At 43.3% G+C, this 13,329-nt stretch overlaps 1 protein-coding gene across 3 annotated transcripts in view; it reads right to left on the bottom strand.

The window, feature by feature from the left end:
- ncalda (neurocalcin delta a) overlaps positions 1-13,329 on the bottom strand; it is a 68,095-nt gene that overhangs the window by 2,124 nt on the left and 52,642 nt on the right. For all 3 annotated transcript variants that reach the window (XM_085472970.1, XM_085472971.1, XM_085472969.1), the window contains 3 exons: positions 12,001-12,410; positions 5,495-5,600; positions 4,450-4,569 (listed from right to left, as the gene is read on the bottom strand). In XM_085472970.1, coding sequence (XP_085329096.1) covers positions 4,472-4,569; positions 5,495-5,600; positions 12,001-12,378 — 582 coding nt within the window. In that variant the 5' untranslated portion in view covers positions 12,379-12,410 and the 3' untranslated portion in view covers positions 4,450-4,471. The remainder of the gene's footprint in view (positions 1-4,449; positions 4,570-5,494; positions 5,601-12,000; positions 12,411-13,329) is intronic.

Here is a 13,329-nt window from a genome sequence, read left to right as displayed (position 1 = left end):
CTGTGGAGACACAAATGAAGATCAACAGTCACACACAGGTGCTGACATGTTCAAAATATGGAAGCGTTTTTGATCAACACTTCCGGGCTTCTTCCCACTTCTTCAACCATGTGTTGCAGGCTGGTGTTGTTACAGGTAATATAAAAGCAGTTGAGATGCAATCCCACGTTATCTCATATCTAAATTAAATCTCTAATCTTTTTCCCATTTTTCCCGGTTTGCTGACCGGAAACAAAATCCTACATACTTGAATATGCTATCACATTTTAGAGCAGATTACGCCAGGCTAGGTTGGTAAGATTGCAGTCAATATTCTGTTAACCCTGCGAGGTGTAAGTGATCAGATGTGCTAGCCCTAATCCCACCCTGCAGCTGCGGAGAGCAGCACCAGCCACTGGTGGCAAACAGTGCTTTGCAATATTAAACTAAAATAAATACCTGAAACCCCAAACTCTTTTGAGATTATCTACAATAAAACGCTGAATGTGTTTCAGAACATTTTTGCTTTTGTATGTATTACTTTACATAGTTGAAGCGTATCATTATCACATGAGAAAATGTCTAAAAAGCTCCTGTTACAAACGTGTCCACAGCAGAGACAACATCAGCATGTCTATTATTGTTTGCATGAAACTCCTTATAACTGCGCTGTTACAGTTTGATGTTTGCACTTTCAACACAAGCTGAAACAGAGACTCAGCGAGGCTGCGTCTTGCTGCTAGCTCATCTTAAATTGGTCATGTGACTTGGACGCGCCGTTTGATTCCAGAGGGTTACATCGACTGAGAGCCTCTCGATCTGTTTATGACAGTGAATTAAAACAGAGCATTTAATTCTGTTTTAATTGAATTAAATATAATTACTACCAGATACATCTGCTAATTCATTTTCAGAACAGGCCGTACTCGCTCACGGTACATTTCGTGCTTCCTCGCGTTAACTTTCTCTCACTGGTCGTTTGTCGGTTCAGTTCTGTTTTGTACTGTGCTGAACTTGGACTGCTATTAACTGGCAACAACACAAGAGGCCAGAAGTTCAAAACAACAACAATAACAACAATAAGTGTGTTCTTCCACACGTGAACTCTTATTATGAAGGAGTAATGTGCGCCCTCACACATGCTTCACAACACGTTTCTAATGTTTTGCTGATAAGGCGAAGTGGAGGAGAGACATTTGATGAGAAAGAACTTAACAGAGGATTCTTCTTAAGGGGCTTGAATTTCGTATTATACTTTTTTCTTGCAAACACACCTACCTATTCTAGCATTTACTTGCAAATTCAAAAGCCTGACTACAAAAATATGGTAAATGGCCTGTATTTATATAGCGCTTTACTAGTCCCTAAGGACCCCAAAGCGCTTTACATATCCAGTCATCTACCCATTCACACACACATTCACACACTGGTGATGGCAAGCTACATTGTAGCCACAGCCACCCTGGGGCGCACTGACAGAGGCGAGGCTGCCGGACACTGGCGCCACCGGGCCCTCTGACCACCACCAGTAGGCAACGGGTGAAGAATATTTGCGTGCTCTGCATTTCTTGGGCGTCTTGTTATCCTTGGTGGCTGTGGGTGCCATAAATAGCTGCAGTCGTGTGCAATAGCTTGTTTTCTTAGTGTGAAGTGTTGTTTTTGCTTCTCGTTTGCAGTTTGAATATTTATCCCAGGTAGAACCCCCCCGTTGCTTTTTCCTTCGGTAGTTAGATTTCCGTTCATGGTTCCAGATTGAGACTAACGTGTTTCCTTCTCTCTGCTTCACGAGAGTCAAATTCCTTTTATCCTTTGATGTTGTTTTAATCATCCATCCATCCATCTTCATCCGCTTTATCCGGGGCCGGGTCGCGGGGGCAGCAGCCTAAGCAAAGAGGCCCAGACCTCCCTCTCCCCAGCCACCTCCTCCAGCTTATCCGGGGGAACACCAAGGCGTTCCCAGGCCAGCCGAGAGATATAATCTCTCCAGCGTGTCCTGGGTCTGCCCCGGGGCCTCCTCCCGGTGGGACATGCCTGGAACACCTCACCCAGGAGGCGCCCAGGGGGCATCCTTGTCAGATGCCCGAACCACCTCAGCTGGCTCCTTTCGATGTGGAGCAGCAGCTGCTCTACTCTGAGCCCCTCCCGGATGGCCGAACTTCTCACCCTATCTCCAAGGGAGAGGCCAGCCACCCTTCGGAGGAAGCTCATTTCTGCCGCTTGTATCCGCGATCTCGTTCTTTCGGTCACTACCCACAGCTCGTGGCCATAGGTGAGGGTAGGGACGTAGATCGACCGGTAAATTGAGAGCTTCGCTTTTACACTCAGCTCCCTCTTCACCACGACGGACCGGTGCAACGTCCGCATTACTGCAGCTGCAGCCCCAATCCGTCTGTCGATCTCCGGCTCCCTTCTCCCATCACTCGCGAACAAGACCCCGAGATACTTGAACTCCTCCACTTGGGGCAGGAACTTGTTTTAATCAGTCTAATTAATTCAGTCTAATAACCTGAGGTGCAAACTGTGATCCAGTGATGAGAATAACGGCATGTCCACATCTATTCACAGCTAAAGATGGGAGGGGAAAAGGAGTCTGTGTATGGGTATCACCACAATCTCACAGGATGTAGACAGGATGCATTGTTTTTTTGCCCTTTGTTGGCACAACCAGTTTCAGTTCTGAGTCCAGAGCTTTGTTTATCAGTCTGCAGGATCTCTTTGGTCAATCCAACGCTCAGCTGGCACAAAAATGCCAGTTGTTTGACATTTATTTGAGCTAATGTATCACATTCATCTGTCAGTCACAGCCACAACTATTAAAATTTAAAGTTTTTTAAAGCAATGGATTTTTAAAATAGCATAGCATTTATATTTGCACACATTAACAGAATTATTTCCGAAAAAACAAAAATGATCACAACCAACATTATTAGTCCCCAGAATAAGTCAATCACTGGAACTCTGCACAGGAATGGACTGTGAGGTTGCAGACCAAGAAAAACTCCACTTCTGCAGAAGAGAACAACTTCAAGCCTGAGTCAAGTATGTTAAGGACAACACGGAAGAAGATTATGCTTACTGGAAACATCCGCTTTGGAAAGATGAGATGAAACTAGAGCTCTTTGGTAACACTCTTTGGGATGCTTCAGTGCATCTGGAACTGGGAATCCTTTCAATGTGGAAGGAATCATGAAGAAAGAAGCCTATGTGAAGATTTTCAGAGAAAACTTCAAGCAGTCACCAGCAAAACCGGCTCTGGGTCATCGCTTTGACGTTCAACACAACGACTGATGAAGAACTACCTCCGGAAGACCAATGTGAACATTAATGGCTTTCTTGCACAAAGCCCATATTGAAAATCTGTGGGGTGAACTGAAGACCATGAAATATGGAGGAGCTTGAGAGATTCTCCAAAGAAGAATGTGCTGGGATTGCTCAGGAGACGTGTGTGAGGCTTGCTGGAAACTTCAACAAATGACTGTAGGCTGTGAAACAGCAAAAAGAGTTTTGATATATTTTAATTCATATTATCCAGGTGATTGAGAATAAAGTCTGCAGTGTTTTTTCTGTGCAAAATACATTTGGAAGAATCTTCCAACATCTTAAAGCTTTTAGCATGAAAAATTCTGTCTGGTTATGCTCTACAGCAGCTCTGTGAGAAAGGACGGCTGGGGAAACCTACAGAAATCATCATCAGCTGTCAGCTGCAGGGAAGAGTGCAGAGGTGATGATGACACGACAATGATTCTCACAGTGCTATACACAAACACTGAGAACTGCCAGGCTTCTCTTTCTCCACTGATTTCAACACACCACAACCTCATCTTGTGACACTCTGCTGTCAGATTGCTGTTGTAACTCATCTGTTGACTCACAGATCTCCTCTTCACATTATCTGATTCTTGGCTCTCGAAGTTACAGCTGACACCGGGAAGGTTTGTCTTGTAGTGCCGCAGGTCCTGCTGAAAGCTCAGAACCATCAAGACAGAAAAAAAGAGAGAGGTGCTCACAGAAACATTGTAGCTATCCTACACACGGGGGCTTTAAAAAGAAGAAGCTTCTTCTGAGCATCAGCACCTGCTCCAAAATACCAGGCCACCTCCTACAAAGTCTCTCATGTCAGTCCATGAATTACATGCAGCCACAAAGTCACTGACACTGTGGATGACCCATCCCACATCCTACACTGCGCACGCAGCCTCGGAATAGATTCCCTCCAGCAGACGTCTTCTCTGCCTGCAAGGCAAAACCGCTCGTAGGAGAAGCGCGTTTGTTCCTGAGGTTGAACCTCAGCCCTCCACCGATCCGACCACACAGCAGCACCGTCAGCGCGAACAGCACGACTCTAAACTGAGCACTCTTTGTTGGATCGGTGTTTCTTTTTTACACTCTCAAGTTTAAATTTACATTTAACTTAACTTTAACTTCAAAGACAGAGACAGAAGTGAATTTTACTGCTTAAAGGAGCCTTACAGGTTGTGTCGATGCCTCAGATTTAGAACTGTCCAGCACTGCTGGGGTCACACTGCAACAGGCGCACGATGGAGGGGTCGCTCTTTGCTCCTTTGATGAACTCTTCCAGAGACAGTTTGCCTGAAAAAAATCAGAACAGAAATGATCTTTTTATCATTCATATTTACGTCCACAGCATAAAGCTGAAGAAGAAAGAAGCATATATACCAAAACAGTGTGAGATAAAGTGCAACACACTGGTGAAGAAAATCCTCAAACAGGAAATGTTCCTGCATTTGTCTGGCAAGTGTGACTGTGTTGAGTCCATTAACATTTTAAGTGAGATTATAACAATTTCAGGGTTAATCTCTTATGCTTATTTGGTAGCATCTTTAGTTCAGAGGCTTTACAACATGAACGGTACATCCTAATATGTTCCACTTCTCACCAAAAGGTGGCAGTGTTGAGACAGGTCCTCTCTTCTCTGATCACTAACAGACAGACTACAGCTATCTCCCCACGAGTTGCTCTCCACTTGTGATTCTCATTACAAGAAGTAAAAGACTCTTCCATGCTTTAGTCATTGCGCTCTCTTGCTCTCGCATCATCTTGCTCCCATTTTTCTCCCTTTTCCTCTCCATCACTGCCCCACCCAGCACCATCATCCATCTTTCTCTTCCTCCTGCCTTATTTGTGCCTCTCCTGTGCTGAAGGATCACGACACAGAGCATTACTGATGCATCAGAGAGCTGCACAAGCATCCAAGTCTAACTGTGTGTGAATCTCAAGTGTGACGTATGTGAACGGTGCTGGCAGAGCAGAGCTTCTTTATCTCGTATTAAAGAAGACTTTGGTGACAGCTAATCAGGTGGTAGTTGGATGGAATCACTCAAACAACAAACTTTTCATCCAGAGTGATAAACATCCTAAAGCAATTATCAGTGAGAGAGATCAAAGATCAATACACAGTTTATAAACTAGGCTGTGTGAAGTGTGGATAATTTCATGCTTTTATGCTGAAAGTTAAAACTACTGGAAGTAAATGCTACATCAGAGTACTTCTTACCGTCTCTGTTGGTGTCCATCTGCCTGAAGATCTTCTCTGTCCTCTTCTCAGGTGTCGACTCATCCTCGGGCATCTTCATCACGGACGACACCATCTTATATATCGCCTACAGAGAGACACACACAGTAAGGTCAGATGAGCCGGGTACTAATTTATGCCTTCAGCTGTAGAATCTCACACACATTTGAAAATGATTGCAGCTGACAGGCGTGATTCTGGCCGGCATTTTTCTATTGGTTGACACGACTTTTCATTGTCGCAGCAGATCTGCTGAAACCTCTTGTCTGCTTCTGCCTGCGTGTATCTTGCGTTATGTGATTGGAGATGTTTAGTGTCTTTTTAAAAACATTTACTGAATGCTTTATTGCTTATTTTCACTGCTGATTAAACAATGAACAGCTGAGTGTGAGGTCTGTTTTGCAGGCTGTAGATAATGTATGGCAAAAGGAGGGATTTCTGACGCAGTCTATGTGCTGAAGATTTTGACCTGTTCAGTTTTGTAAGAGATCGTCTATTCTATTTTTGTAACTAGGAGACTTTCTGGGTCATTATAAAAACTCTACTACAAAACTACAGTTTGAATAGCTCACTCCCTGCTTTTTTAAAGGTTACCACATTTGCAACTACATAATCTTACTTTTGGACACCACTAGAGTAGCTTTGCATAATTCGCAGTTCATAACAATGCTTATTTAAACTAAACATTGTGATTGGCTGTCCCTCGCACATATACCCCCTGGTTTGTCCATCCATTCGTCCTTTCACTTAACTACTTATCCAGAGAGTCCCCTGTGATATTTGCTTTATTGATATTAGGGACATTTATGGTGACAAACACGCCGGTTATTGAGCATATTTCCACAGTATGTCCACCTGTTCAGAAGTGATTCCAATATGCCAGCTTGTTGCACTGCGTCGCCGCGCTGTGACTGCGTATTTGCGCTTTAGGTAGCGAGGCTTGGAGACCAACACGCAGTCTATTTATCAGTGTTGTGTCTCCTTTGCTTTCTGTTGCATTGCAGGCTGTTTGGCAGTAAACAGTGAAATCACAGCCCACTCTGTCTCTAATAAGGAGGCGGTTTTGAGGGGAATGGGAGCTGACATGTGAACAGATGAGGGATGATTGTGATTACAGTGCAGCCAGAGCTTTATATAGGTGCTGGTTATGCTGCCTATTACCAAAGCGGCAGGGCAGCTCGGGAGTTCAGGGACAAGAAGCAGCCAGAGTGACTTCACTTTGGAGATGGGTCTGTTATTAATTGGCATCCTTCGAGGTGCTGTGAGTAAAGTGAGCTGGTGTTGCATGTTAGGGATTTAGCTGCTCATCTAATCCAGCGAAGCAACACGCTGTACAATAAGCTCACATTTCTAAATCCCCAAATTACAAGCAGCCAGTAAGAAGTGAAGCGACGTGTGAAGCTAAGGACGCTGAGCCCAAGAGAGTCGGAGGATTTTTCTTCAGAACTTTCTAAAAGGATGATTCTGTGAATACGATACTTGGAAATTCCACCTTTTGGTTTTTCCAGTAAACTATTGTTTGCTTCAGCTTCATCAGGGAACAAACTATACTGGTCTGTGCACTCAATTTGGTTGCCCCAACAACCTTTGTAATAATTGGATTCGTTTGGTGTGTTTCATGTTTTGAACAGGCTCTATATAAGAAGCCAACACCAGAGGACAATCTTCTACTTCTTATTTTAAAGGTTTAATCACTGCTAACCAACTAACCTCGGCCCTTCCTGTCTCACTTACGACTTCACTGAAGATGACATCATTCAACAGCCGAGGCATCTTTTTCTTTGGAGCTCTGTTGCAAGTAGGAGGAAAATACCGCAGAACAAGGACTACCAACGAGAGCTTTAGCTTCACTGGGCCTTGGATTTCAGCAGTTATAAATTCATTTTTTTTCCCGGCTGAGAACCATGGCCTCGACTAATAGTCGAATATAGAAAAAACCAGAAGGGGCGTGTTTGGAGGTGTTGTCTCCTGAAATTCAGATAATTTATCTCCAATTACAATGAAATTACCACAGAAATGAGAGATTGTTCATTATTCTTAAGCTTCCTTTTAAATGTGCTCATACGTTATTTCATTAGACTGACATTTCAAATTAGGAAGTGTGTCATCAGTGACAGTTGTTCATTGGAAAAGTGAGTATTTTTTCCTACATAGTCACACTTTTTGTTACTGCAAATTTTCTAGAAATACTGTGATAAATTTAGAGGCTATATCGCTACCTGTCATGTTACTGAATAACACCGGCTTTACCCGAGTTAGCCTCCTAAACCAAAAGTAAAGCCAGTTCCTCAGCCTTTGTCTTTCTTCCCCTGCATCCAAAGACAACAATCTTTGTCTTAATAAGTCAGGTCTTTCTGTGGTCTTTCTCTTCACATATGACACCCTGCCAAATGCTGTATCCTCCCTACAGTAATTGCCTGTCTCCATATCAACTCTCACTTCCCACTCTTACTTTGGATTCTTTTTATATCTCCTGGACTTAGCCTGGGCATTTTTTTCTCCTCCGCCAGTAAATTTCTTATAATTTATCTGTAGCACCTGTGTAGGTTTCTTTTTTTTTAAATTGTAGAGTCAAGCTTCAGCCATCTAAGTAGTACCCATTGTGCAGCCTGAATGTCACAGGGAGAGAGAAGGCTCTTTCATGTGCCTTGAGCAAGCACACAATAATGTCTCCAGTGAAGCCAGAAACAAAGGCACAGGTGTGTGAGGGCAAATACAGAGAAAAAGACCTAGCCACTTGTAAGAGTGAAGGAGAAGAAAAGCAGGATTGCATAGGGCTCTTGGTTTTTACCTTCCCTCCGTATAATACAGGAAATGATGTGAAAAAGGCACCATTGACAGAGGAAGAAATGCAAAGAGTGAGGGAGGGCTTCAGCTTGGTCAGACTTATTTGTGGAGCCGGCTGAGCACCGTTTGAGTTGGTCAGCAGTAGCTACACAAACACAACACAGAGTCTCTCGTATCACCCTCACACCATAGCTGAATATGTTTCCCACGGCGACTTTATCCGCCCGAGCAGCCGTCTATTCATCTACTCTGCTATTCTGTTCAGTCCCTAAATTACTAGTATGAATGCTCTCTGCCATCTTCTTTTTTGCCAGTGGAGACAATGGACGTCCCTCTGTGCTCGTCTGCTCTGCTGAAGGCACCTGGTTTCAGATGAAAGGTAGACAGAGGGTAGATATCAACTATTGATGAGACAGAGTTCAGATTTTGTCATTATCTGAAAAGGATGATCCGGGCTGGCGGTGATCCATCTAATTCAATTACTCTCACAGCAAAGATAATTATGATCATCACCAACATTTACACACTCTCTGCAGGAGAGAGCATTAGCTAGCTGGGAAAAGCTGGAGCTCCCAGGCACAATGGCGAACGGAGGCGAGAGTGCATGGGAAATATGAAGACCACAGTGGGGGAACAGACAGGGTCCTTAGAGTGAAGCACTGGCAAGTGATATTAAGATAAGATATTCTCACATGAATATAGAGGAGAATATGAATGATCACAAAAGAAGACAGAAGAGCTTGTGTGATTATTGTACTTGAGTGAACAAGGCTCTGTTTGGATGACGTTCAGCATGTTTAACATACGTCCAGCTAGTTTTGACCATTACTACGCCACCATTTGTACATGTGAGGTTGAAGACACTGTCTTATCTTTAGAGGTATTTGGTAAAGCACATTTAAAACGTGATAATGGTGCTAGATTCAGCCATTGGACCAACAAGGTGATTGCAATTCATTCTGAGCTAGACAATAATGTATATAATAAACCAAGCAATACATGGGAGCTGGTGCTGGTGGTGCTACTTGGAAATATCAGGGAACCAGAAAGGTCTACAGGCACTTGGATGCAGGGCTACTACTGTTAATCCTTCACCATTATCACCAGGACACAGATACACAGGAGAAAATGAATGCATTTACCTTTATGAGTCACCTGTCGGATCTGCCGTCTGATTCTACTGGAAGCAGCGTGTGACTGTGATCACACTAATCTGAAGGCTTTAGTCAGATTCAAGGATTCTTTTTTAACTTTAGCAATTCCTTTTAAAGGTCTGTCTGAAACCTTTTCTCTAAAATAACGTTTTCAAAATCAGAGGCAGAGCCTGGAGCTTCCAGACCCCTCTTCTGTGGAACCAGCTCCCAGTCTACCTTTAAGCTTAGGCTTAAAACTTTCCTCTTTGATGAAAGTTATAGTTAAGGCTTAAGGTTTCCCTGAATCCTCCCATAGTTAAGATGAAATAGGCCTAGCCTGCTGGGGGCTTACGCTTATGCCGAGTGTTTCTTTGTCCCTCACCTCACCTATGTGTTCATACATGTAATTTTCAGCAGTTATTAAACTCTGGCTTACTCTCTTATGATTTGCCTTTTATCTAATATCTCTCCTCTTTTTCCTCAGCTGGTCACGGGCCATGGCTGCCCCTCCCTGAGCCTGACTGAGGTTTCTTCCTGTTAAATGGGAGTTCTTCCTTCCCACTCTCACCAAGTGCTTGTTCACTGTCTTATTGTTGGGGTTTTGTTCTAATAATGTGCGGTTTTATCTTACAATATAAAACACTTTTGGGCGACTGTTGTTATGAATTGGCGTGATTTAAATAAAGCTGAATTAAACTGAATTAAAGCAAGCCTTTTCTCTGCAGAGGCAAGGGGCCCTAAACCAGACCACAAGCCAAAGACGAAAATAGATGAACATAGCGTGCACGTCTGCACGTGACACTAAAAAGTTAAGATGGCACAGAGTTCTTCATAATCATGCACTTCTTAAAGCGTTACCATTTGCAACATACTTGCACTCACACGTGCTCCTTCAAAATTCATTCATATTCACATCAGCTGAATAGACGCGAGCATCTGAGTCACTGCTTTCTGTTCTTTTGTCCTTGTGAACAGTGACACCTTTTACTGGAAAATGGGCAGAGGGTTTATGGCGTCAGTGTGTAGAAAGAAGTGCCAGTGTGAAGTCTGACTAATAGTGGTCTTAAAGTAATGGGACTAATTTAGCCTTGAATCAATGATAGGTGAAGCAACACAGCCTGGCTAGCTCAGGTTTAAGGCATTGTCATGTAAACGGTGGTTCAGATTGTGCTGAGAGAAAGTAAAGCCACCATGCATTGGTGAAAAGAAAATCAATTATATTCACAGCACTTATTATTATAGATGCCAGAATGAACATTTTTAGGGCAACAAAGAGTTAATCCACAGCACGCTGGATGGGATGACTCATAGAGACCACCCCAAACACAAATATCATCAAGCTGCCTTGTGCCGTAAACTATTCAGACCATGTTAGCACGTATCAGTTTTTATTTCATTACAATTATCCACCAATATATCACTGCTTAATTCCTTTTAGTCACCTCCTCCTCAGCCATATAGAGCCATAGTAACACACACAGATGTATAGTCACAAATGCGCACACACTGCATTCCTTTTGGGTTAATCTGTAAAAAATAATTGCTTCTTCTCATTGCTTCCTGTTCTTCCTCCATCCCGCCTTCCCCTCATTATCAGGATACACAACATAAATGGCCTGTTTTGAAAATGGCTCACACACTGAAGATCTGATGAGAGTAATTTGAGTGAAACTGCAGTGGGAGAGACTGGCCGGCATGTAATTGTGAAGGAAGTCAAATATAAACTGTGTTTGTGCGTGTGTACATGAAATAGTCTGTTTACACGAAAGGCTTTTGCAGGAAATGCCACCCACGCTCGGCTTTTATCCTGCTTTTCTGTCTTAAAGGTGAGCTGTACCTGGCTACACGGATCAGAAAGCAGCTGTTGAATTTTTCACAGAAAAACAAAATGTGGCTTATTTCAAAATGATCAGAGTTTGTATTGCATTTCATCTGTTTCTTTTATTTCCTTTTCTTTCTTGGACGTTTGAAAGTCTGCATAGTGTGCTGCGCTTTTTAGTCTGCCTTCATTATCTTAATAAATAACAACAGGTGAGCAAGCAGTGTGATTTAATACAGACGTGCCTCCTCATCTGCCCAGCGCTGTAGCTTATTCTGGTGAAACATGCACTCAAACATGACAGGGCAAGAAATAATAGAACCTGCAAGCCAAAAGGATACTGAAAGCGATGTAGCCAGTGTGGATTAGGCTGAGCCCGAGTTCCATTTGTTCCTGTAAAAGGTGTGGAGCAGAGGGAAAATCTGCTCTTCTCCTATCATGACAGGGCTACAAGCCATATATAAGATGGAGCTGAGCTAATTAATCTCTGACTGTTTCCAAAACTGCTTTTACTTGGCAGCACAATGAATGTTTCCAATCAATCCAAGTGTACCTTTTAAGTACACTGACATTTTAATGCTGGCAATAAATAAGGGCCTGAATGACGTAGCTCTCAAAAATCATGTCAATGTGGAGTCACATCCAGCACCATGAAGAGTGCTGGAGGCCACAGTGATGTTAGATGTTCTCCTTGGTAGGAAATTTTCTGTATTTTAGACACTTTTCCACAATCTACACAGAAGACTCACCTGCACAATCTCCAGCATCTCAGCTTTACTGATGTACCCGTTCCCGTCCAGGTCGTACATACTGAAGGCCCATTTCAGCTTCTGCTCCAGCTTGCCGCGCGACGTCACACTCAGCGCGATGATAAACTCCCGAAAGTCTATTGTCCCATCCCCGTTAGCGTCGAACGTGCGGAAGACGTGTTCGGCGAACTTTGAAGCGTCTCCGTAGGGGAAGAAGTTACCGTAGATCTTCTTGAACTCCTCCATGGAGAGGTTCCCGCTGGGGCAGTCCCTGAGGAAGCCCTTGTACCACTCCTGGATCTCGTGCTCGGTGAAGTCGGTGCTCTCCAGCAGGTCCTGCATCACCTCAGGGCGGAGCTTGCTGTTCTGCTTCCCCATGTCGTCGGTCCTGTCAATCACTCAGCTCACAGCTGGGAACACAGAGAAGACAACGAGCTTGATTTTGAGATGTGACAAAAGTAATAATGTATTTTCTAGTGCTTTTAGCGTTAACCGCTGCAACCATCTTTGTATTTTCCCATAACTCCATGAGTCATGTTACACATCCACGAAGAACAAATGTCTATTAGTGTGAGACATTCAATGAAAAAACGTTTTGCAAGGGCGACTGTTGCATACATTTTTCCACTGAAGAGTTGCTCAGTTTAGACCTGTGCTGTGTTATCAACTAGTAAAATCAAATGTGTCTGTTTTTCTTTATAAAGCACAAGTTCATATTTGGACTATCAGCTACACAGATGAGCTAGCTGCTGTCTCCTTTAGTAGCTTCGCCTGATATGAAGCAAAAATGTAAGCAAGCCCCTCAGACGTTACGTTGATCACTCCTTTTTTAAAACTAATGGAACTTTCCATGGAAAGTAAAAATAGCTCTGTGGACCCTGAGTGCACACAGCACCAAAAGTACATGGATTTAATTACTCTATAAAATCTCCGCAAACACACTTAACTGGCTTAGATGCGCTGGAAGGAAAAGGCAGTACAGTCAAATGATTTGGAGACTGATCTGCTTAACAAACATCGTTCAGATTCATAACCTCTCGAGAAAGACAATTTCTCTATTGTCTTCCTGGAACTTGTGATATCAGTGTTTGCGGTCCAGGGCCCGTATCCCTAAAGATTCTGAGAATCCTCTCAGAGAGCTCCTAACTTAACCTAAAAATTCCTTGCCAGGAGTTTTAGCTTAGAAGTGATTCCAGAACATTTTCAGTGAACTCTGAGCAAGCAATGGATGGAAAATCCTATCTTAGTGAGGAGGTGTGGTTGACCCCGTTGCTAGGTATGAGTCATCATTTCAAAAGCCGTGATTGGTTGATCCTACAAGTTTGATGG

Source organism: Copadichromis virginalis, linkage group LG11, assembly GCF_057382275.1.
Source record: "Copadichromis virginalis isolate Kocher_CV1m ecotype Utaka linkage group LG11, C_Virginalis_male_GT1.1, whole genome shotgun sequence".
Taxonomy (NCBI): domain Eukaryota; kingdom Metazoa; phylum Chordata; class Actinopteri; order Cichliformes; family Cichlidae; genus Copadichromis; species Copadichromis virginalis.
This window is presented reverse-complemented; position numbering and strand designations above follow the sequence as displayed.